Source organism: Notamacropus eugenii, chromosome 4 (genome assembly GCF_028372415.1).
Source record: "Notamacropus eugenii isolate mMacEug1 chromosome 4, mMacEug1.pri_v2, whole genome shotgun sequence".
NCBI lineage: Eukaryota > Metazoa > Chordata > Mammalia > Diprotodontia > Macropodidae > Notamacropus > Notamacropus eugenii.
In genome coordinates this window covers 9,892,372-9,914,444 of record NC_092875.1, presented here as the reverse complement: position 1 = coordinate 9,914,444, position 22,073 = coordinate 9,892,372, and the positions used below count along the sequence as shown (strand labels likewise).

The following is a 22,073-nucleotide window of genomic DNA, read 5'->3' as shown; positions in this document are numbered from 1 at the left end:
GCATCCCCTGGGCAGGGGGGAGCTGAGAGAGCCATGGCCAGCTGGCTGCTCCTCCTTAGGATCTGAGGTTTCCAAGTGAGCTTTCCCAGAGCTTTGTCCTCAGCAGAGGTGGTGGGAGGCACCAGCTTCCTCAGCCAACGGGGCTGCCTCTCTGCACCCCCAGTGTGCACCCCAGGTGTGCACCCTGGGTGTAGGGGGCAAGGGCAGTGTGCCCACTGCCTTCCTTGGTTTGTGCACTGAACCTGGTGCTTGGACTAGCCTTCCCCATCCCCATCCTTCCTACTCAAGGCTTTGGGGTTTCTGGAAAAGTGTCACATTCCAAGGTGGCCTGGGGAAGTGGGAAGGGGCCTCTCCTTCAGTCTGAGCCAGGGTTGAGCAAGATCTGGGAGGCCCCCTCACTCCTCCAATTCTGTCCACTCCCCCCTCCCCCCACCTCCCAGGCCCATGCAGCTCCCTTTAATGATTTTCCCAACTCCTTTTGGCCAGGATCCTGCCTCCAGGGGCTACAGCCCAGGGGCCTTTGTGACCATTGTAAACTGACAGCTGGTGTCCCAGGCAATGCATTGAGCCTGGGGGCTGTGAGGAATGGATGGGGAGCTTTCTGGGAGCTGGGCTCTGGGCATAGGGGCCCCACACTTCCCTTCAGACTCCCCTCTCCCCAGGCTGCTATTCCCCCTGGAAAAAAAAATAACTGCCTTCCTTTCTCACGCCCAGTTTGAACATTGTACACACTGTGGATGCCGAGGGAAATAAAGTTGTTTATCTGTTCTGCCTTCAGCAGCAGGAGCTCAGCAGGGAAGAAGGCGGGCTTTGGGCCTTGGAGTCCACTACTTTCTCTGAACAGCTTGGCCCTGGGGGCCCCTTGGATGAGCTTGGAGGAAAGGGGATGTGAAACTCAAGGTGTTCCCAGGGAGGGGGCGGGATGGGGTGCACGCAGGGAATTCAGGGATGTCTGCATGCCTTTTGTCAAGCCTGCAGGCTCTGAGGTCATGGTGTGTGTGTGTGTGTGTGTGTGTGTGTGTGTGTGTGTGTGTGTGTGTGTGTGTGTGTGTGTGTGTGTGTGTGTGTGTGTGTGTGTGTGTGTGTGTGTGTGTGTGTGTGTGTGTGTGTGTGTGTGTGTGTGTGTGTGTGTGTGTGTTCTCAAGAGCATCAGTGCACGGGACACCTTGGGTTTTGATAATGTTTAATATAAAATTTTAGAATAATCTCTTTGTTCTCTCTGAAGTAAACTCAGAGAGTGGCTCTTCCTATGTCAGCAAAAGCCAGCCAAGGCCGACTCCACACTCCTTAAGGAGACCTTTAACCTAAGACACTATATCTTGAATAATGAGACTTTCCTTTGATGAATAATGAGACTTTCCTTTGATGAATCTTATTATCTATAGACACATACTATGTTATGAATAATGGGACTTTCCTTTGATCTATAGACATATACTATGTTATGGCGTATTAATGATAAAGAAAATATAGACATCTTAGATCATAATTTCTATTGAACATTGTTTACCCTTTCCTATGTCAATTATCTGTTTAAGGGAGGAAGCCTGCCACTTACTAGTGGTGGGGTTTCTTTCCTTATCACCGAGACATATGCTTACCCAGCTTGAAATCCCAAGGCCTGACCAACATTGCTTTGTTAATTGTCCAGTCTTACTGAATTTATGGTTTGCTTAATTAAGAGAGTTTCTTTCTCACGGCAAAATGTATATAGGCCAGAAGATTTCTGCACTGGGTAGCCAGAACATTTCTGGCTCCATAATGCATTATGTTACTGTTTTCTTTAATAGGGAATTGATCAATTAATTAATTAAATCATAAAATGTATGCATTAGCCTGTTGCCTTTTCTTAACAAAGTTTTCAGGTCAACAGTTTTCATGAGCTGATTTGTCTGATTTCCACTTTACTGAAGCCCAGAGTGACATTTTTCAGACCCTGTAATCTCATCCTAAATTCTTGCTTGGAAACATCATGGCTCTGAGGCTCTGGAAGTCCCTTTTCCTCCTCTGCACCTCAGTTTCCTCAACTGAAAAATGGGTATAGTAAAACTTTTGCTAGCTCCCTCACAGGGTGCTCTGCTACCTTGGCTGGTTTGCTGTCTTCTTAAAGGTCTGAGAGACTTGTCTGCTGCCTCTCTCCACCCCCATGTCTTTTCTGACCTTGGCCAGAGATGGGGAAAAGATGAACACGGTAAAGCCTGGGATTCCTAGAGTCAAGATCCTAGGGAAAGTTGGTGCTTCCTGCCCTCTCCTTCTCCTCCGAGCCCTCCCTCCCCATCCCATCCCAGAGGAGTTTCAAGCATCCCCTTTACTGGAACCAGAGAATTCAATGTCCAGGGTAGATATCAGGTACTGGCAGCCCTATAGACCACAGGCCCAAGTCTCCAGAGGGAGAATAGTGTGCAGCTTCTAATGGGGGGAGGGAGGGAGAGGAAGATAGACAGAGAGAGAGAGAGAGAGAGAGAAAGACAGAGATACAGAGAGAGACAGAGAGAGAGAGACAGAGACAAAGAGAGAGGGAGAGATGGGGAAGGAGGGAGGGAGAGATGGGGAGGGAGGGAGAGAGAAAGAGAAAGAGAAAGAGAGAAAGAGAGAAAGAGAGAGAGAGAGAAAGAGAGAGAGAGAGAGAGAAAGAGAAAGAGAGAGAGAGAGACACACACACACACAAAGAGAAATGTTTGTAACAGATGTCCTGTCACAACAGCCTGAGCCTGCCTTGTTTTCTCTCTTATTTCTGTGTAAGGAACCCAGGCTTCCCCTTACCCCCTACCCCACCCCTCAGCTCTGACTCTAATTCACTATGTGACCTTCAGCATTTCTGCACTCTGGGCCTCAGTTTCAATCTCTGGAAAAGCAAGGAGACAAAACCATCTCAACAATTCTCAATGCTCAGCACTTTTGAGAAATGGGAAGTGAAGGCCCAGAGAGGGGGAGGGGCTTTCCCAGGCTCACTCAGCAAACTGGAGGCCAGATTTTGTGATTCCTAAGACCTCCCAATGCCATCTCCTCCCCTCCCCCCTGCCCCCCTCAGCCATTCACCTCCCAGGCCTCTTCTCTGGGTCACCTCACCTCTGCAGAGATTGGGGGGAGGAGAAAGGGAGAGAGAAACTGGTCAGGAATGGGGGGGTCTGGGACCTTGAGGAGAAGGGGCATAGTAGCAGGGATAATTCCAAGGAGAAACACACAAAAACACAAACATACGTCATCTCAAATATCAGAAATCTCTATGTGATGCTTTCCAGGGCCCAGCCCTCCGACAGAACAGCATGGACAGGGCAGGGAGGCCACAGCTGGTTCCCATCAACTTCAGAGAAAAGGGAGGCAGCCTGGAAAGTGGGCCATGTCCTCTTCTTCCCTGGAAAATGGAGTCAGCTGTGCCTCCTCTTGGACCCAGGGGCATTTTCTTCCCCACCCCTGCCCACTTTGGTCCAGCCAGCCCTTCTTAGGACCTGGCCAGAGGCTGAAATCCAGGTGGTCCCTTAGAGACTGGCTCATCCAATGCCCTCCATAGAGAAGGAGACTGAGACCCAGAGACCTTGGAGAAGGTCACCCAGCCAACAATGTCTTTTCTCTTTCCACTAGTTACAGTTCCATTTTGTATGCTCTGTACGAACGTCACATCCTCCTCTTCCAAATGCAAAGTGCTTTCCTCAGAATTCCCCTGCTATGAAGCATGTAGGGTAAGGAGTATTACCCTATTTTGCAGAGGAGGAAACTGAGATTGAGAGAAAGAAAAGAGGGGGGAGAAAGAGAGAGGGAGAGACAGAGAAAGAGAGGGAGAGAGAGACAGAGACAGAGAGAGAGGGAGAGAGACAGAGAAAGAGGGAGAAAGAGACAGAGATAGAGAGAGGGAGAGGGAGAGACAGGGGGGAGAAACAGAGACAGAGAGAGTGAGAAACAGAGAGAGAGAGACAGAGAGAGGGAGAGACAGACAGAAACAGAGAGAAAGAGGAGACAGAGACAAGGAGATACACAGAAAGAGACAGAGAGACAAAGAAACAGAGAGAGACAGAGACAGAGAGAGAGACAAAGAGACAGAGGGGAGAGAGAAGGAGAAAAGAGAGAGGGGAGAGATAGAGTGGGAAGACTTTCCCAGAGTCACCCAGAATTGTGAACACTGCCTCTTGGAGTCTCTTGAATCTAAACCTAGTGCTTTTCCTCCAGTCCTTCTCCTTCTCACCTGCATGAAGACCTTTCCATACAACTCCTTTTCCCCCTCCCCCCCCAAAATCAGGCATAAGCCCCAGTACTTGTGCTTCCCTGGTAGGGACAGCACCTCTCCCCTTTCCCTCCCCAAGACAGGCCTGGTTGTAAAATCTCTTCTAGAAAGAATACTAGCCTGGTATCAAGAGACTTAGTATTCAGGCTTCCTGCTGCCCCATACGTGCTGGGTGGGATGGTGGGCAAGCTACTTTCCCATCAGTTTCTCCATCATTTATAGAAGGGTAAGGGTTAATTCTTTGCCTCATTCACAGGGCCATGGCAGGGATCAAATGGCACCACAAAAGGTGGAAGGAGTTGTTAGGAATGGTATCCCTAAGAAACTCAAAGGCTATCGGGACTTGGAGGGGGCAGGGAGGAACTTCCAGTGTTTGTTGTTTAGAGTCCAGTGAACTGGATTTAAATCCTGGTTCTGACTCTTGATACCTTATGACTGTGGCAAATTTACTTGGCCTCTCTGTGCCTCAGTTTACTCATCTGTAAAATGAAGGGGTTGAACAAGAGGCCTCGGGTCCCATATGGCTCTAAGTTAATGATGTCATGGTTAGAATTCTGCTCCTGCTATTAACAGGCAGTCTCTGCAGTGTGGGCATTCACTCCAGTTCTCAGTTTTTGCCCTCATGAGGCAAGGGGATGGGGGTAGACTGAAGCCTATTTTTGCTGTGCCCTCTCTAGCAGGGGCAGTCAGGTGTGGGCATGCTCATGAGGAGAAACCCGCCTCCTGTTTGGCAACATGACTCACCTCCCTGAATGGAGCTCTAGGCCTAAAATGGCAGGAAGTCATCCACTTCCACCCTGAGGAAAGGGTTGCACCAGGTCCGGAAGCCCCAGATTGTTCTCTGGCTAATGAATGAGGCAAGAAGGCTCTCAAGGGGACTGGGGCTCAATCCGTAGAGGTAAAATAGAACACTGCAGGCAAACAGGCCCAAGGCTGCTTTGGTCAAGACTGTCCAGGATTTCCTGAGGGGACAGGAGGGAAGAGGAGAAGAAGTACGGATGAAGTCCCTCCCTAATACTGCCCTCCACAGGGCCCTGCACAGGATGTGCATAGGACTCCCATCTCTGTCACTGATTCTCTATGTGACCTTGGGTGAGATGCAAAGCCTTCCTTGGCTTTAGGTTCCTGTTATATAAGAGACTTTGACTAAATGTTATCTAAGGTTCCTCCCCACTCTGACCTTTTATGTTCTACGTTCTAGGAGCCTCTCCAGCCCAGACAATTTTTGTTCTGAGGTTTCTTCTAACTCTGACATTCTGTGTTCCACCTACACTCTATGAATCTACAACTTTGAGGGGTTTGCGGACAACTAATTGAATTTGCAGAAGAGAACTGCAGACCCCTGCCCCCAATACTTCTTAGGTACACTGAGGATTGGGTTAGGAGTTCTGGTCCTAAAGAGATCAAGAACTGGCTCATGGGCTATGTTCTCAGCACTCACCACCTATAGCTTAGAATGCTTCCATCAGTGTTAGTACTTTAGAGAGCATCTGGCCCACCCCCCTCCCCCCAATCCATGAAGAAAGCCTTTCTGAAATGTTCATGGTGGGGCATTAGGCCTCTACTTGAATCACTCCCATGACAAGCAGCTCACTACTTCTAGAGGCTGGCCATTTACTTGTTGGAGGGTCTTAATCATTAGAAAGCTCTTTTTCCTGCTAATTGGAAGTCTACCACCTGTTAACTTCCATTTGGTGCCCCTGTTTCTGCCCAGCAGAAAAAGGGTTAGAATCGAGTCAACCCTCTATCCACTTAATAGTGTTTTAAATATAGGAAGCCAGCTACCAGGTCCTCTCCTCATGCTAGAAATCTAGGGTAAACAGGCCCAATTCCTTAAGTTGATCCTTCTATAACATGGACTTCAGGCCCCTCACCCAACCTGGTTGCCTTTTTTTCTGGACACTTCCCAGTCTACCAATATCCTCCTTAAAATGTGGGGCCCAGAACTCCAGAGGTGACCTGATCAGTGCAGAAGAAAACAGGCCTATCACCTCTTTATTCCTGGACACTCTGCCTCTCAATGCAACCTAAGATCCTATTAACTTTCTTGGTTGCTGCACCATACTGCTGAGTCATATGAATCTCAAAGTCCACTAAGACCCTTGGATCTTTTTAAGGCATCTGCTATCTCCCTATGTTCAACCTGTGAAGTTGATTAAAAAAACCCAAACCCTCAAGCATGTGACTGCATTTATTCCTATTAAATGTCCTTGGATTAGATTTAATTCAGTATTCCAGCCTGCCCACGTCTTTACTTGTATCCTCATTCAGCAATTCAGTTCATTAACCATCCCTCTAGTATTCTGTCTTCAGGAAATTTCATCTACACTTTTATCCAAGTCACTCATAAGAATAGTTAGATCCTTGAAGCATTCCACTGGAGACTTCTCTCTCTCCCCACCTCTCCCCACATCTGTTTCCCCTATCCCTGCCATTGGTATTTGTACCTTATTTAGCATGACAATCACCAATGGATGTCAAAGCTTGTTGAACTGACTCCAGTGGATGGAAGGTGTGTTGATGTGATGCTGACACAACCACCCTTGAGTGTCCTTGCCCTTGGGGATGAGTATGCCAAGGAAGACCAGCTCCACCTACCTGGAACAACTCTGGTTGTCTTCTTTTTTAGGAGAGGGTGGCTGAGATGGCTAGGCAGAAGGAGAGAGGGAGGAGCTTAGTGGGGGCTGAGAACTAGAAGGGACCTTAAAGAGGATCCAATTTACCTTCCTCCATTTTAATGTGAGGCCTGGAGACATAAAGCGATTGAGGATCCCAGGATTCTGGGCTTAGAGTTAGGAGGAGTTTAGAGATCATTTAGACCAAACTTATTTTGCAGGAAACATGGACTCAGAGAGACGATGGCCCTTTGATTTTAACCTTGTCTTCCCTGTTGGCCATTACTCTGAATGGCCAACCCTTTACTTACAGTCAACTGATACATTCATTATAAACCTCTCTTACTAATTCATCAAAACTGGCCCGCTATGGGGACAGCATCCAGGTAGAAAAAGTGTATTTCTCATTAAAAAGCCAAGGTTAAAAAGTGGGCATCTGTGAAAGGGCACTGGGCCCAAAGTCAGATTTACTCCCTAACTTTGCAGTGGGTTACAACAGCATTAGGGAGAAGAGTTTAAGGGATCATGTGAAATTGGCAGGCCACGTAACCAGTCTAGGACTCAGGAAATTCAGACCATAGAACACAGATGAGAGCTGAGAAAGGGCTTAGATCACCAAGCCTGGTGAATCCCAACTTGTGGAACATAAAACACTGTGCGTGCGTGCGTGCGTGTGTGTGTGTGTGTGTGTGTGTGTGTGTCTGTGGTTCATAAAGCTTTCTGATATTAAAAGGGGGACTACTCCAGGGCTTCATACTTGGAAAGGCTGGGAAATAAAGCCCAAACTTTCTCCCCTTCTCCCAGAACTCTTGTTTTCTGTTCTGTCATTTCATTCACCTCTGACTCTTTGTGACCACCTTTGGAGTTTTCTTGGCAAAGATGCTGGCGTGGTTTGCCATTTTCTTCTCCAGCTTATTTTCCAGATGAGAAAATGGAGGCAAACAGTGTTAAAGTGATTTGCCCAAGGTCACACAGCTAGTAAGGGTCTGACACTGGATTTGAACTCAGGTCTTCCTGACTCCAGACCCAGGGCTGCATCCATTGCAGTGCCACGTAGCTGCCTGGAATTTTATTGGTAGAAAAAACTGAGGTGCAGCAAGGGGAAGTTACCCAAGATCATCCAGTGAGTTAGGGACAGGGCAGGCCTAATCTGCTCTTTTCCCTGAGCCCACCTGCCTCACTTAGAAAATATTGAGCTTTCGTGAATAAATTGATGGGGTCAGGGAAGCGTGGAAAGTATGCTCACCTTTGTCTCCTTCGTTTCTTTCCTGCCTTTCTTGGTCAGCATTTGGCACTGGGCCCTGTCCCTGTGCAAATCCAAGATAGCAGAGACTGTTCCAGAAACCCTGGGAAATCCAGTTTTCCATGGGCACAGTTCTGCTCTCCCTGGATATGTGACTGGGGGAGGGGAAGGATTTCGGGGCTGAAGGTGGTGATGATGTCTGTCATGCTGCCCCCCCCTGCCCCACTTCCTTCATTATCTGAATCTGGGGTGGGTGGGGTCGTTAATAAGGCCCAGAAGCTCCTGATCTCCAGCTATCTTGGGGGGGGGGGTACCAGGAGGGAAGGGGGCAGTTCTGTCAGGCTCATCACTCCATTCAGCAGGGATGCTGCCTGTCTATATTCACCGAAGAATTTCCATCCGGATATCTTCCACCTCATCTAACACATCTCGAATATCTTTTTTGAGATTCTGAAACCCAGAACAAAGGGAAGAGCGCTGGCCTTTTCTCAGTCCTCTCCTGCCAATCTCCCCGTCCCACTGCAGTTGGCCACTAACCCTTGGCTTCTTCTGGTCTATTTGTCCCTATTCCCTACTCTTTTTATATTGTCTCTTTCTCCATTCTACTGCCCTCTGTTGGCTGGCTGCCCCCATCCTTCTGCCATCTCTCCATCCCCCCAGCTCAGCTTCCTCTTTCATTCCCCCAGGCCACTGTCATCTGGTCTCTCAGCACATCCCTCTGCCCTAAATGCTTTGAGGATCTGTGTGGGTGATGCTTCTCTGAGTTGCTCAGTCTCTGGGGAAATGAATTTGGAATGTCTTGGTTTTTATGGAGGGGGAAATAGTTCTCTTGATCCCAGGCCCCTACCTTGGGTCCCCTGTAGAACTCTTTGCCTCTGTTCCTGCCCTAGCCTGGCTGGGGGGCTCTCCAGAGGCCTGACTGTGGCCAATAGTCCTTTTCTCTGCCCCCCTCCCCAGTTCGACCCTACAGACAGGTCAGCCTACCAGAAGTCCTTCAGCCTGGTCAGTCAAGGACATATGAACTTCACTCATGCCATCCCACACCTGAGCAAAGAGGAAGAGAAGACCTGAGCAACTCATGGAGCTGATCCAACTCTTCACACCTCTTCCACAACCCACTCCACACACCATGGTGGGCTCTACACTGGGAAGCCTGCAGACAGCATGCCCTAGGACACTCTTCTAGGAGGCAGAAGGCATAATATTTGGCTCTGACAGCTGTAGGATCTTAGTCAAAAGTCCCTTAACAGATATCGCTAAGCCTCAGTTTCCTCATCTTTAAAATGGGGATGACTACCTACCTCACAGAGCTGTTGTGAGGAAAGTACCTAGGTCATCAACATCACATTGCTCTAGAATTAAGAGTTATCTTCTCTGTCACTATCAATTTCCTGTCCCCTCTTTCTGGTACGATGACAAAAGGACTCAACTTAGAATGAGGAATAAAGTTCAGTTGTGTTTGACTCTTCATGACCCCTTTTGGGGTTTTCTTGGCAGAGATACTGGAGTGGTTTGCCATTTCCTTCCCCAGTTCATTTCACAGATGAGGAAACTGAAGCAAACAGGGTGAAGTGACTTGCCCAGGGTCACCCAGCTAGAAAGTGTCTGAGGTCAGATTTGAACTCAGGGAGATGAGTTTTCTGACTCCAGGCCTGCTTCTCCTATCCACTGCAGCACCACCTAGTGGCCTCCGAATGAGGAAATTTGGTTCAAATCTTGCCTCTGCCCTTTCCAAGCTATGTGACCCTCCTTCAACTTTCTTTTCCTCATATATAAAAAGAGGACCAGATGATCGTTAAGGCTCCTTGCAACCTCAGATGTTGAGGCAAGAAGAAAAGTGAAGCTCTGGGTGGGGTGGGGTGGGGTGAGGGAGATTGAGATGGCACCAAGAAACTGAGGAAGGGGCAGTTCCCAAGCACGGCCACGAGGTGGTGCAGAGACTCCACACTTGGCCACAGCCTTAAGCGGCTGAGTCATGCCGACAACTGGTCCCTTTTCTAGATCTAGAACAGAAGCCACAACAGCAATAAATAATAGCCAGCATTTATATAGCTCTTGCCATGTGCCAGGCACGGTGCTAAGTCTTCAGAATTATTATCTTATTTGATCTTCACAACAACCCTGGGGGCAAATACTATTATCATCCCCATTTTCAAATGAGGAAACTGAGGTTAAGTGACTTGCCCAGGGTCACCCAGTTAGTAAGTGTCTGAGACTGAATTTGACCTCAGGTCTTCCTGACCAGATGTGGTGCTCTATCCACTGCACCACCTAGCTGTCCCTCTCACAAAATACTTCCTCCATAGGAACTAATGCAAAGATCATTCTTCTCATTTTATAGAGGAAGAAGCTAAAGTCAAAAAAGCATCACAGGATCTCGGAGCTTCACAGGAGCTAAGAGGCGATCTGGCCCAAGTGGGACCTAAAGCAAAGGCAAGTGACTCAATCAGGAACACACCCAATGATGATGGATTGTGAACCAAGACCTGACTACCCAGCCTCTGTTCTTTCCACTACGCTAACCCTGCCTTCCTCTTAGAAGGAAGACACACACAGACACATATACATGTGCATATATGTATATATATGTACATAGTGTAGATGTACATATATATATATATATAATATAGATAGATATAATTTGATCCTAATCCAAAGTCCAGAAGGTGTTTATATTATCCCCACTATACAGATGCCGAAACTGAGGCAAACAGAGGTGAAGAGACTTGTTGAGTCACAGCTAGTAAGTATCTGAGGCAGGATTTGAACTCAGGTCTTGCCTGACTCCAGGCCCAACCCCTGGTGGTTCATCCTGAACCACCCTGTGGCCTCACCAAATCCCTCAATGAATTGCTTTCAGGTATGGCAGGATTTTATAAACAAAGTATCTTAGAATCTGAGAGACAAAGTATTTTTTAAATGGTTTTAGATTTTTAAAAGTGTTTCCAATCCTTAGAAACATACTATCCAACCCTTAGAGTCTTGTGATTAAGCTCTCAAATTTAGAGACAAAATATCCAATATCCCTAGAAACAGAGTTGCTTAGAACCATCGCAACAAAATCTAATAATCCCCCAAATTAAATCTTAGAATTTTTATAACAAAGTATCTTAGCATAAGTGTGTTCCTGAGTTATGTTAACATTGGAATCCTATAGAACAATATTTCTTAGAATTTTAGAAACAAAGTATTCTAAGAAAAAGGTATCAGAATTTTAGACACACTGTCTTAGACTTTTAGAGACAAACTACTTTAGAAACAGTATCTGACTTTTCCAAAGGTTTCACTCTTCAGAAATACAGTGTCAGACTCTTAGAATTACGTGGAGACTGAAATCCTTAGAGACGGAGGAGCAGAATCTAGGAGAACATTTTAGTCTTTAGAAACTGAGTCTTAAACGGAATTAGAAGACTTGATGTTGCCAGATGTTACTATGGGCAAATCACAGGAGACTGGCCCCCAGTTCTCTCATCTGTAAAATGGAGATAAGACTCATCTAGGAGTCTGAGGTTTAGAGGACCTTATCAAGAGATCTTGTCAAGCTCTTTCACTTCGATAGGTGGGGAAACTGAGGCCTGAGAAGAGGAGGGGCTTGTGTAGGCTCACACAGCTCTATTCCATGGCACATATCCGGGATTCAGTCTCAGATCTCCTGACCCCAGACTGTGGGAGGCCCTTGGTGCCCACTACAGCCTTGAGCGTTTTTCACACCCACAAAGCTTTGACAAACCTTGAAAGCACATTAAAATGGGAGCAGTAACTGTGGTTTTTGTGATTACCATTACTGCTAGTATTTCAGAGGAACTCCAGGGCAGGGCCACTCGCAGGAGCAGTGAGGACTCAGACTGTAGCTGCCCCCTGGCCCAGGTCTAGTTGCTGCTTTCCTCCCACCAACCCACACTGGGAACAAAGTCGGGGGGGGGGGGGCTGGGGTTCAGTTGAGGTCAGTTTGGTCAGGAGGCTGGGGAAGGGACTAGGGGACCCTTAGAGATCCTGCCCACCTGAGGAGATTGGTAAGTTACCTCTGTGATGGATGTCTTCTGTTTTTCAAAGGACAGCCGCCTCTTATGCAGTTCTTTCTGGGAGTTAGGAAGGGGGAAGTCTTAGGAGGGCAGTACAGTAACCTGGGCTGTGAACTGCTCTCAGGTGGGGACAGTGCCAAGGAACAGAGTGCCATCCCATGGGAGGGGAGGAATTTTGGGGAAGGCAGGTCATACCCCATATCAGTGGGCTTAAACCTGAACTCAATATTCATTATCCTCTGCCAACCCCATCCTAAGCTCCATGCCTTTCCTTGTAGGCAGATGTGGGTGGGTGGGAGGAATAGAGGAGAATCAGGAGGAGTGGAGAAACATCTGGTAGTAGTACTAGTGCTTGCAGGTGAATGAGATGGGGTCCTTCCTGCCTGGAATGGGGCACAGGGAACCTCTAAGGACCTCTTCTCCCCCTCTCCAGATGATCCCAGTACCCAGAGTTCTTAGCCATGGTACTACCTTCCTCAGGCATCTCTCTGGATGGGCCCTTAGGAACATGGAGGGGAGACCCTCCAGCTCATGTGATCCAACTCTGAGGAAATCAAGGCTCAGATCCTTGTCCAGCACAACCCTGGTATTGTCAGAGCCATGACTTATCCCAGAGGTCCTGAAGCCCAGGGTGATTTCCATCCCAGTGAGCTGCCTCTATGGTCAGAGCTACTTCTAGGATGGGAGGTCAATGGGGACCAGCAACATAAGACAGCCTTGGCTGGGACAAGTGGCTCCTCTTTGTCTTACCTGGGACTTTTCCGTGAAGGTGTCCTCATGAGGGTAGATTTTTTGTTTTAGCACCTCAACTCTCCTTGGCTCATCCACCATCTGGGAATAGTCCTTTTCCTGGGCATTCCAAGGAGCCCCCAACAATGTTTATCTATCACAGCTGGGCCAGGGGAGGGGGGAGCCCTCCCATTTTGACCCATTGTCCCTCTTCCCCCAACCTCTGCCTCCTCTCTCAGGTTCTCTACCCCTCTGGCCCAGCTTCCCCTCTCTGGCTTAAGAGTCCTGGTCCCCACCCCTACCCCCTCCTCCACAGGACCTCACCCAGGCCAGGATCTGTAACTGGCGCTGATGGTTGGGGCACATGGGAATAAAGTCCTGCCTCGTCTCCCTTGGCTCCATAATGTCTTCCAGCTGTCCCCTCAGCTCCTGGTTCATATCTTTCTATAATGAGAGGTTGAGTCAGTGGACCCAGATCAGCTGCCTAGTTATACTCCTCAGTATCTGCAAGATGTTAGAAGCAAGTTCTATAAGGTGTCTGGGCCTCAGCGACAAAATGGAGGAGTTGGATTAGATGACTTCAGGTTCTTTTCATCTCTAAAACCCAAGAAATTGGAAGAAGCCCAATGAGCTAATTTTTCTGATGGGAACACTGAGCCTGGGCCCTGCCATCAACCTGACAAGCAGATGTTTCTATGCTTTCTTCCTTTTGCATTTCTCCCTGTGGCCGTGGTTAGGATCTCTAAGATCTGCCCACAGTTTGGCTCTGGATTCTGAGCTCAGGTCCTTTCAGCAGCCTCAGTCCTGTCCCTTCCTGTCCCTGAGGTAGTGAACCCTACCTTCATAGGAGAGGTTGGGACCCTCTAGAGCTGCGATTAAGGGTAGAGGAGAGGGCATCAAGAAGAGAAAGGAGAAGGAGCCATCGTGCATATGAATATGAGGGAAGTAAGTTCCAAGAATGCCCAGGCCTGGGAAAATGGGGTTGGGATTAAAACTCAAAGGAAATAGTGCCCCAATCCACCCTTCTTTGCCTGTCAACATTATGAATACAGAGAGGGCACCTAAAATGAGGCATCAGAGCTGGGAGGGGCCTTAGAACAGGGAATCTATGCCAATTAATCCATCAACAAGTATTTGTTAATCACTTGGCATATGCTAGTAAATGCTGGGTGCTGGGGATACAAATACCAAGAATCAAGCAAATCCCTACTTGAATGATTACATTTACAGATGGAGAAACTGAGGTAAAAAAACTTAAGTAAAATGACCAAAGGCATGTACCTAGTACATAACAAATAAGGGCCTGGATCCCAGGTCCTCTGATTCTACATCCAGAGGCACTCCCCTCTTTATCATAGCTCCTGGAACCATCATGGTGCAGGGGGTGGAATCTTGGACAAGGGGTTGGGAGAACTGAGTTCCAATCCTATCTCTGCCCACTTGGCCACCTGACTGTCTCATATGAGAGTCCTTTAGCTTTCTTGTGCCACAATTTTCTCATCTAAGATGGGCCCAAAGTATTTGTCATCCCAACTTACCAAGCAACTGTGAAGCAATAAAAAACACCTTTCAGCACTGAAGAAATGAGTTCTTATTATGACATAGGTGGTACCGTGCTCAGGGGCCCTTGAGGGGCTCCCTGTGGCTTATAAAACAACAAAAAATCCTCATCTGTGTCACTGAGGATGCCAGGAAGCCTCCAGGATTCGGGTTTAAATCCTATCTGTACATGTCACTGCTGTGTGACTTTGAACAAATTACTTACCCTGCTCCATAAAATAAGGGGGAGGGAGGGTTGAATGACATGGTCTCTGGGGTCTTCTCTAGATCTGAGTACTCTATGAACTCTTAAAGTCAAGAAAGGGTCATTCAGACTCAGAGACTAGAGCCCCAAAGGTCTTATCTTCATTGTGTGTGTGTGTGTGTATATGCGTGTGTGCATCAATGTGTGTGTGTGTGTGTGTGTGTGTGTGTGTGTGTGATTCCTTGGACAACATCAGCAGGCATATTTGAGGTCACCCATATCCCTAGAGCTGGAAGGTACCTTAAAGTTCACCTATTCTCTCATTTTACGTATTGGCAAACTGAGACCCAGAGAAAGGAAAGGATGTACCCAAAGTTACACAAGTAGGACGACTAGGAATTTGAACTAATTTCCTCTGACTCCAAGTCCCAAGCTCTTCATCCCTATTCCATGAAGTGGAGTCAAGGCTAGCCCAAGACAGCTGGTCAATGGCAGAGGCTTAGAACTCTGGTCTTTTGATTTGTGGAAATGATAGGCAGAGACCCCTCAGCATCCTGCATTCTTTTCTCTTTAACCCTAATCTCTTATGGAGAAGTGACTCTTCTCCTCATCAAGGTCAGTCTCCTCTCTGGAAGCCCTGGATCCCATCTTTGTCCCTGAATAAGCCCCCACCTCAGAGTGGAGTCTGGGACTCCCCAGACCAGGTCTATTAACAGGGCAGATGAATGAGAAGGGGAAACTGTCTTCTTAGAACATCTCTCCATGACTAGCTCCCACTCCCCTTTCTAATCTTCAATACTTCCCTCTCTACTGGCTCCTTCCCAGCTGCCTACAAATTCCCCCACATTTTTCTTATCCTTAAAAAACTGCACTAGACCCTACCCTACCACCTCTGCTAGTTATCATTCAATAGCTCTCCTTCCTTCCTTAGCCAAATACCTTGAAAAAAGGCTACCTTGCCCAGGACATACACACACACACACACACACACACACACACACACACACACACACACACACACACACACACACACACACACACATGAGTCAGGTTCATCCTGACTCCAGGATCAGGGCTCTATCTACTTCACCACCTAGGAGTCTCTCCACACTTCCCAAAGATCTCTTAATTGCCACATCAAACTGCCTTTTATGCATCCTTATCCTTCTTGGCTCTCCGCAGCCATTGACACAGTTGGTCATCCTCTTCTTCTGGATTTTTTTGCCTTTCTTGGTCCCTCCTGGTCTCCCTCTTCCCTGTCCTTCAGTACACTTTGCTATCATGTTCCCATGTCCTATTTCCTAACTACATGTGTTGTCTAAGGCTTCATTCTGAGTCCTCTTCTCCTTCCCCTCAACACTATTCCATTTGGTGACATCAATAGTTCCCAAAGGCTTAATAGCCTTTGATCCATGTGCTTTCCCCTGTTTATGTAGTCTCTTACCCTCAGTTGTCCTCTTCTGTGAAATAGGGATAAAAATAATAGCATCCACCTCACAGAGTTATCATGAAGATCAAGTGAGACGACACGCAAACCTGAAAGGGCTAGAGATGTGTGGTGATGACAGTGATACCGCCATCCTCCCAATAACCCAGATTGGCAGCCTCCCTGGCAGGCTCACTCTTTCTCACACTAGCCAATCTTGCTGTTTGTTTCTACCATCGTAACATAGATTGTTTCTGCCCCTTTTCTTTCCCCCACTGACTCGATGGCTGCCTACTTTAGATCTTTCTCCAAAGGACTCAGATCACAGCCTCTTATTCTCCTTCCTTTCCTCGGCTGCTGAAATATTTTCCTTAACTGAAGAACTGACTGTCTTACCCCTGTAATCAATAAATGCCAGTGGTTTCTTATTACTTTGGGGCTTGAATATAATAAATTCTTCTGTTTGGAATTTAAAGGTCTTCAAAACTTGACCTCAGCCTGGTCTTCCCAACCTTATTATACATCACTTCCCTTGAGGTACTCTAAAGTCTAGTCAAATTGGTCTTCTTGCTGTTCTTTATACCAGATATTCATTTTCCCATCTCTGTGCCTTTGCCCAGGCTGTATCCCATGCCTGGAATGCCCTCCCTTTTCCTCACCCTCATTTTTGGAAAGTCTTATTTTCCTTCAAGACCCAAACTAAAGTATCATTTCCTACATAAGCCTTCCTTCACTTATTCCAAAGCTGTTAGTGCCCTGCCTCTACCCCAGGTTACCTTGTGCATACAATATATTCTGTATCTACCCACATATCTACATGTTCCTTCCTTCCCTCCCCCAAAGAAAAGAAGCTTTGGAGGACAGGAATTGTTTCAACTTTTGACTTTTTATCAGGCAGTTTTTCTTTTTTCCTTTGGGTTTACTGGTTGCATTTCTTGCTCAAAGATCAAGCTTCAAACCCAATTCCCTCTGGACATCATAGACTGGACAAGTCCCCACCCACTTAGCACAGAATGGATTTAAATAGTAAATAGTAATTATTTCTTTTTTACCCAGGAACCCTGAGTGTCTTCTCCTCCCAGTTTGATTTTTTTTTTTTTGATTAAAGGAACCATCCCTCGAGCAACTACTTAAAGAAGCCTATTCATTGAATGGGTGTATCTCACTCAAAGTGAGAATGTGATAAGACCTTAGCTTGAAAGGGTCAGGGTCTCCCATTGCATCCTGAGCCATCTCCAGTCATCCTGATGAATATCAGGCCACTGGACCCAGATGGCTCAGGAGAAGAAAGTGAGGTTGGTGACCTTGCACAGCCCTCCCTCACTCAAATCAAAGTCAACTGCAAGTCATGTCATCATCTTGATGTCATAGTCCTCTTTGAGAACAAAGGACAAACACAACAACCTTGCATCTTCATCACTTAGCATAAGGCCTGGCACACAGTAAGTGCTTAATACATGCTTGTTGGTTGATTGGCATTCTTTTGTCTTCCAGGCCAGAGCATGTGTTTTTGTATTTTCCTTTTCTCACATGCTGGGATCCCAACAGGATCTTACATGAATGGATGGAAGGATGGAAGGAACCTGAAGCCCAGTTCTCTAATTTTTCATATGGGGAAACTAAGGTGCAGAGAAGTGAGGGGGCTTGCCCTGGAGAAGTTTAATGGAGTTCTTCCTGACTTGACTCTCTACTCATTACCCAGGAATGCTTAGCACAGGGAGAGTTTAGGGTGATTTGGGATCAGGGGGCCCCTACCAGTCTTTGGTTGGCCTGCTCCAGCTCCAGAATGGCATTCCTCTCCTCATAGGGGCTCAGGTTCACTACTGAGCATCGAAGAAGGCGAGGTTGGCCTGAGACTGAGTGTGACTGCATAGGTGGTGGGCGAGGTGGTGGTGGAGGTGGTGGGTACTCTTGTAACCTCTGTCTGCTGTTGGAGGAAGACAAGGGTACAGGCTGATAAGTGTCCAGGACCTGGCATGATTTGGGGCCATGCTATGAAGATGAGACACACAGAAGGAGTGGAGGGTGGAGGGGAGAGGAGACATACAGTGTAGCCTCAAGGACATGGTGTGTGTGTGTGTGTGTGTGTGTGTGTGTGTGTGTGTGTGTGTGTGTGTGTGTCTGCCCAGGGCATACAAATAATGGGAGACTAAAGGTGCAGTGTGGGCTCAGGGACAGAGTGTGAGGTTGGGGACTTGGCAGGGTGTGGGGCTCAGAAATGGTATCTAGTGGGGCTGAGAACTGGTGGAGAGTAAGAGGTAGGGCAGGAAGTACATGAAGTTATCAGTTTTCAAGCCCACTACACACACACAGAGGTAATTTGGGGGAAGGGATTTGCCTTTGACTTCCTTAGAACCAGCCCCCTCATATCTGTCCCTAGGACCAAGGCTGAGTGTTCCAGGTTGGAACTTCAGAGAACTGTCCTCTGACATTCCTGGACCAGGGAGCAGGGTGAGATAGAAGGGGAAGCCTGGGATAGGCTCTTCTGGAGAGAGAGGGAGAGAGAGACAGAGAGAGAGAGAGAGAGACAGAGAGAGAGAGACAGAGAGAGAGACAGAGAGAGACAGAGAGAGAGAGAGACAGAGAGAGAGAGAGAGAGAGAGAGAGAGAGAGAGAGAGAGAGAGAGAGAGAGAGAGAGAGAGAGAGAGAGAGCCCTCACTATTGGCTGAGAAAGATCCAGGATTGGAATTCCCAGAAACTTAGCTCCCATAGAAGATCTGGGGTTGGCCTTCTTCCTCACTAACCAGGACTAGTCCCCTTCCCTTGGATTCCCCCACCTTCTTCCTTTGCCTATCCTCTCTCTTTTTCCCATGGTCTTTTCCTCTCTGTCTCTTGCCAGTGCCCTTATTTTTATCCTTCACACCTCTTTCTTTCTCCCTCCCTTTCTACCTCTTTGTCTCTGTCTTTGCTTTTCTTTCTTCTCTTATCTCTGCCCATTTTTGTCTTTATCTCTGTGCTAATTCTCCCTCCTTCTCTGTTTCTATCTTGCTGTCATCTCTGTTTTTGTCTCAGTCTCTGTTCTTTGTGTCTCTCAAATCTATTGTCTCCCTCCCTTTCTATATCTCTTTGTCATGACTTTTGTCTCTGTCTCTGAATTTCTATCTACTTTCCCCCTTTCTGTCTCTGTAGCAAGACTCAGAGTTGCAGTAGTTTTTAAAAAAACACTCCCTCCTGCCTCTCCCCACAAACTTGAGATGACAGATATTGGACAGAGATGTTGGCTTCTGTCTGCCTTGTCCTTAAGGCTCCTGCCTGGTCTCTGGGTTTCTGTCCAGATCCCCATACTTTTGATGGCCTAAATCAGCACCAAATCTCTGTTCTTAATGCTCCTGAGACAAGAAAAGGTAGAGGTCTTTGTAAACAGAGCATCTGAGTTGGAATGGCCCATAAAGATTATATAGTCCAACCCCTGCCACTGTTTTCCAAGGAGGGGAAAGGGAGGTCACTTTAAACCATATCTAATCCAACATTGTGGATGAGGACTCAATTTACAGAAGTAAGGTTACAGGGCTTTCTGACTCCAAATCCAGTGCTTTTTCCTGCATCTCATCTGGCTAAACTAGACCTGAAGGGATTGGGCATGACCTGGTCACTTCCAGCCTCAAATCCTAAACCTTCCTGATCCTACAGGATGATGAGTGAGCTGAGGGTCTCCCTCTCTTCTCACTCATTCATTCTTCCCATGGTCTGGGTTCCAGGTCTCTCTGAGCACCTGCTCCTCACCTACGCAGGTCTAAGGGATGGAGCTAATGACTTAGGTTACTTACAATTCCCCATGTGGATTAATCCAAGAATCATCATCCATCATGTATCCTGCCAGGAGAGAGACAGATGTGAGCTGCTGCTTGGGAAAGAGGAGTGGGGGCGCGGGTGGGACAGGCTGAGCACAGGGACAGCTCCATTTCCCTATTTTTCAGCTTTGGTCTCCCAGGGTGTCAAGGCTCCTCCCCACTCGCTTTCCCACCCTGGCCTTGATGTCTGACCTCAGTCCTCCACTCCTATATCGACAATGCTGTGCAGTCCTCACTGTAGCTGCCCAAATCACTGTCGATAACTTGTCATAATGGGCTGGGGAGGCAGGGGCGGGGCTTGGGAAGACTTATCAAGGGGGTGTCACAATAGGCCCAGAGTCCTGAACAAGGGAGTCTTCTCTCAGAGTCTTCTTTTCAGCCTTGCCTGCTGCCGATAATTCCACCATCAAATCTGTCAGGGGATCTTTAAGGTGACAAAATTTCATAAAATCCTAAAGCCAGTCAGTCAACAAGCATTCATGAAATGCCTACTGTCAGTGCTAAGTACCAGGGATACACAAGCAAGGCAGGAGATATTCCTCCCTCTCATAGACCTCACAGTCTAGTGGGAGACAAGCAAACAGTGTACATACAAGTACATACCTATACATACAATGGACACATGCACAAGTTAGGGGTGATCAACAGAGGGAAGGTCCTAGAATCAAGAGATTAGGGAAGGCTTCCTACACAGAGCAGGGTTTTCATTGGGACTTGAAGTAAGACAGAAGGCATCGCTGAAGAGGGAGAGTGTTCTAGGCATAAGGGACACAGCTAGAGCAAAGACCAAGAGTTGGGAGATGGACCAGCTAGGAGGTCAGTATCACTGGATTGAAGAGGACCTGTTGGGGAGTGACAGGCAAGAAGACAGGAGAGGGAGGAGGGGACTGGGTTAGGAAGGGCTTTGAAGGTCAAACAGACCATGTTGTATTGGATTCTGGAGGTGATAAGGAGCCATGGGAGTTTATTGAATGGGAGTGTGTGTGTGACATGAGTGAACTCTACTTTAGCAAAACCACTTTTAGGGCTGAGTGGAGGGTGGACTGCAGTCAGGAGGGACTTGAGACAGGTGGAACCTCAGCAGCTACTGCCATAGTCCAGACATGAGGTGATAAGATTGCCCTAAAGAAGAGGCAGTGTCAGAGAAGAGAAGGGAATATATTCAGGAGATGGTCCAAAGGTGACACTGACAGGCTTTGGTGATGGATATTGGGATATGGGGTTGGAGATGTGAGACTGTGAGGAATTCAGGATTCCTCAAATTGCCCCAGGTTTAGGGGGAAAGAGAATGAGTTCTATTTTGGAGATATTAGATGCCACCTGGTCATTCATCAAGATGTCTGATAGGCATTTAGAGATGGAATGTTAGCAGGGAGGTTGGGGCTGGACAAGTCCATCTAGCTAGAGGTGGAAAGGACAAACCTCCTTCATTTTGCATGAGGAAACTGAGTCCCAGAGAAGAGAAATGAACTTGCCAACTCACCCATCTGGTGAGCATCATTTGGTTTAGCCCCCTCCTCCCTACTAAAAGAAAACAAACCTTTAAGTGTTTACTGCCATCTTTTGTTTTTACATCAATTGCTTTACACAGAGAAATCAGAGGAAGAAAGAAGACAGAACCAACAGAACCAACCTATTGTGACCCATGCCCGCCATATGCAATGTTCCCCACTCAGAGCACCAGCATGTGAAGAAGGGAGGAGCCAGCGGTTTTCTCCCTGGGACTCCTGGGATCAGCCATTCTGACAACCCAACATTGTCATTTATTGCTGTTTTTTCCAAGGAAGTGGTGATAGCCAGTGTGTGTGTGTGTGTGTGTGTGTGTTTGTGTGTATGTATGTGTGTGTGTGTGTGTACACATGTGTATGTAAATCATTTCCCTTCAACTGTCTCATTTTCCAGATGAGGAAACAGAGGAAAAGGAAAGAGATGGGGATGATAATGGCACTTATTTCCCAAGGTTCTAGCACAGTGCCTGGCACATAGTAGTTGCTCCCTCCCTCCCTCCCTCCCTCCCTTCTTCCTTCCTTCCTTCCTTCCTTCCTTCCTTCCTTCCTTCCTTCCTTCCTTCCTCCCTCCCTCCCTCCCTGTTGGGGGGTGTAAGCTCAGTTTCATGTGGACAGTCTCAGGCAGGTAAAAGTGAGGACTTCTAAACCTCAGAGTTCTCATGAGGCCCCCCAGGGAACAGCTGGGAATTGAGGGGTGAGACCCGGGCTATTTCGTGCATTCCTGCCTCTTCCCCATGGGAAACTTGCTGGGGAGAGCATCCCACCCTTGAGATTA

At 47.5% G+C, this 22,073-nt stretch overlaps 1 protein-coding gene across 6 annotated transcripts; it reads right to left on the bottom strand.

Moving 5' to 3' along the window:
• Positions 1-3,207: 3,207 nt before the first annotated feature.
• CCDC188 (coiled-coil domain containing 188) lies at positions 3,208-20,214 on the bottom strand. 6 transcript variants are annotated; one of them, XM_072599730.1, is made up of 12 exons: positions 19,983-20,214; positions 19,767-19,812; positions 17,754-17,925; positions 13,153-13,272; positions 12,850-12,948; positions 12,100-12,156; positions 9,062-9,121; positions 8,463-8,527; positions 8,081-8,180; positions 6,818-6,867; positions 4,964-5,181; positions 3,208-3,355 (listed from the first exon to the last, which is right to left on the bottom strand). In XM_072599730.1, the coding sequence occupies exons 2-11, from the start codon at positions 19,805-19,807 to the stop codon at positions 4,986-4,988; spliced, it is 960 nt and encodes a 319-aa protein (XP_072455831.1). In that variant the 5' UTR covers positions 19,808-19,812; positions 19,983-20,214; the 3' UTR covers positions 3,208-3,355; positions 4,964-4,985. The 6 variants fall into 6 exon arrangements, with proteins under 6 accessions (XP_072455831.1, XP_072455833.1, XP_072455835.1 ...); XM_072599732.1 differs by having other exon boundaries at positions 8,081-8,141; XM_072599734.1 differs by lacking the exon at positions 13,153-13,272.
• Between the last annotated feature and the right edge of the window lie 1,859 nt (positions 20,215-22,073).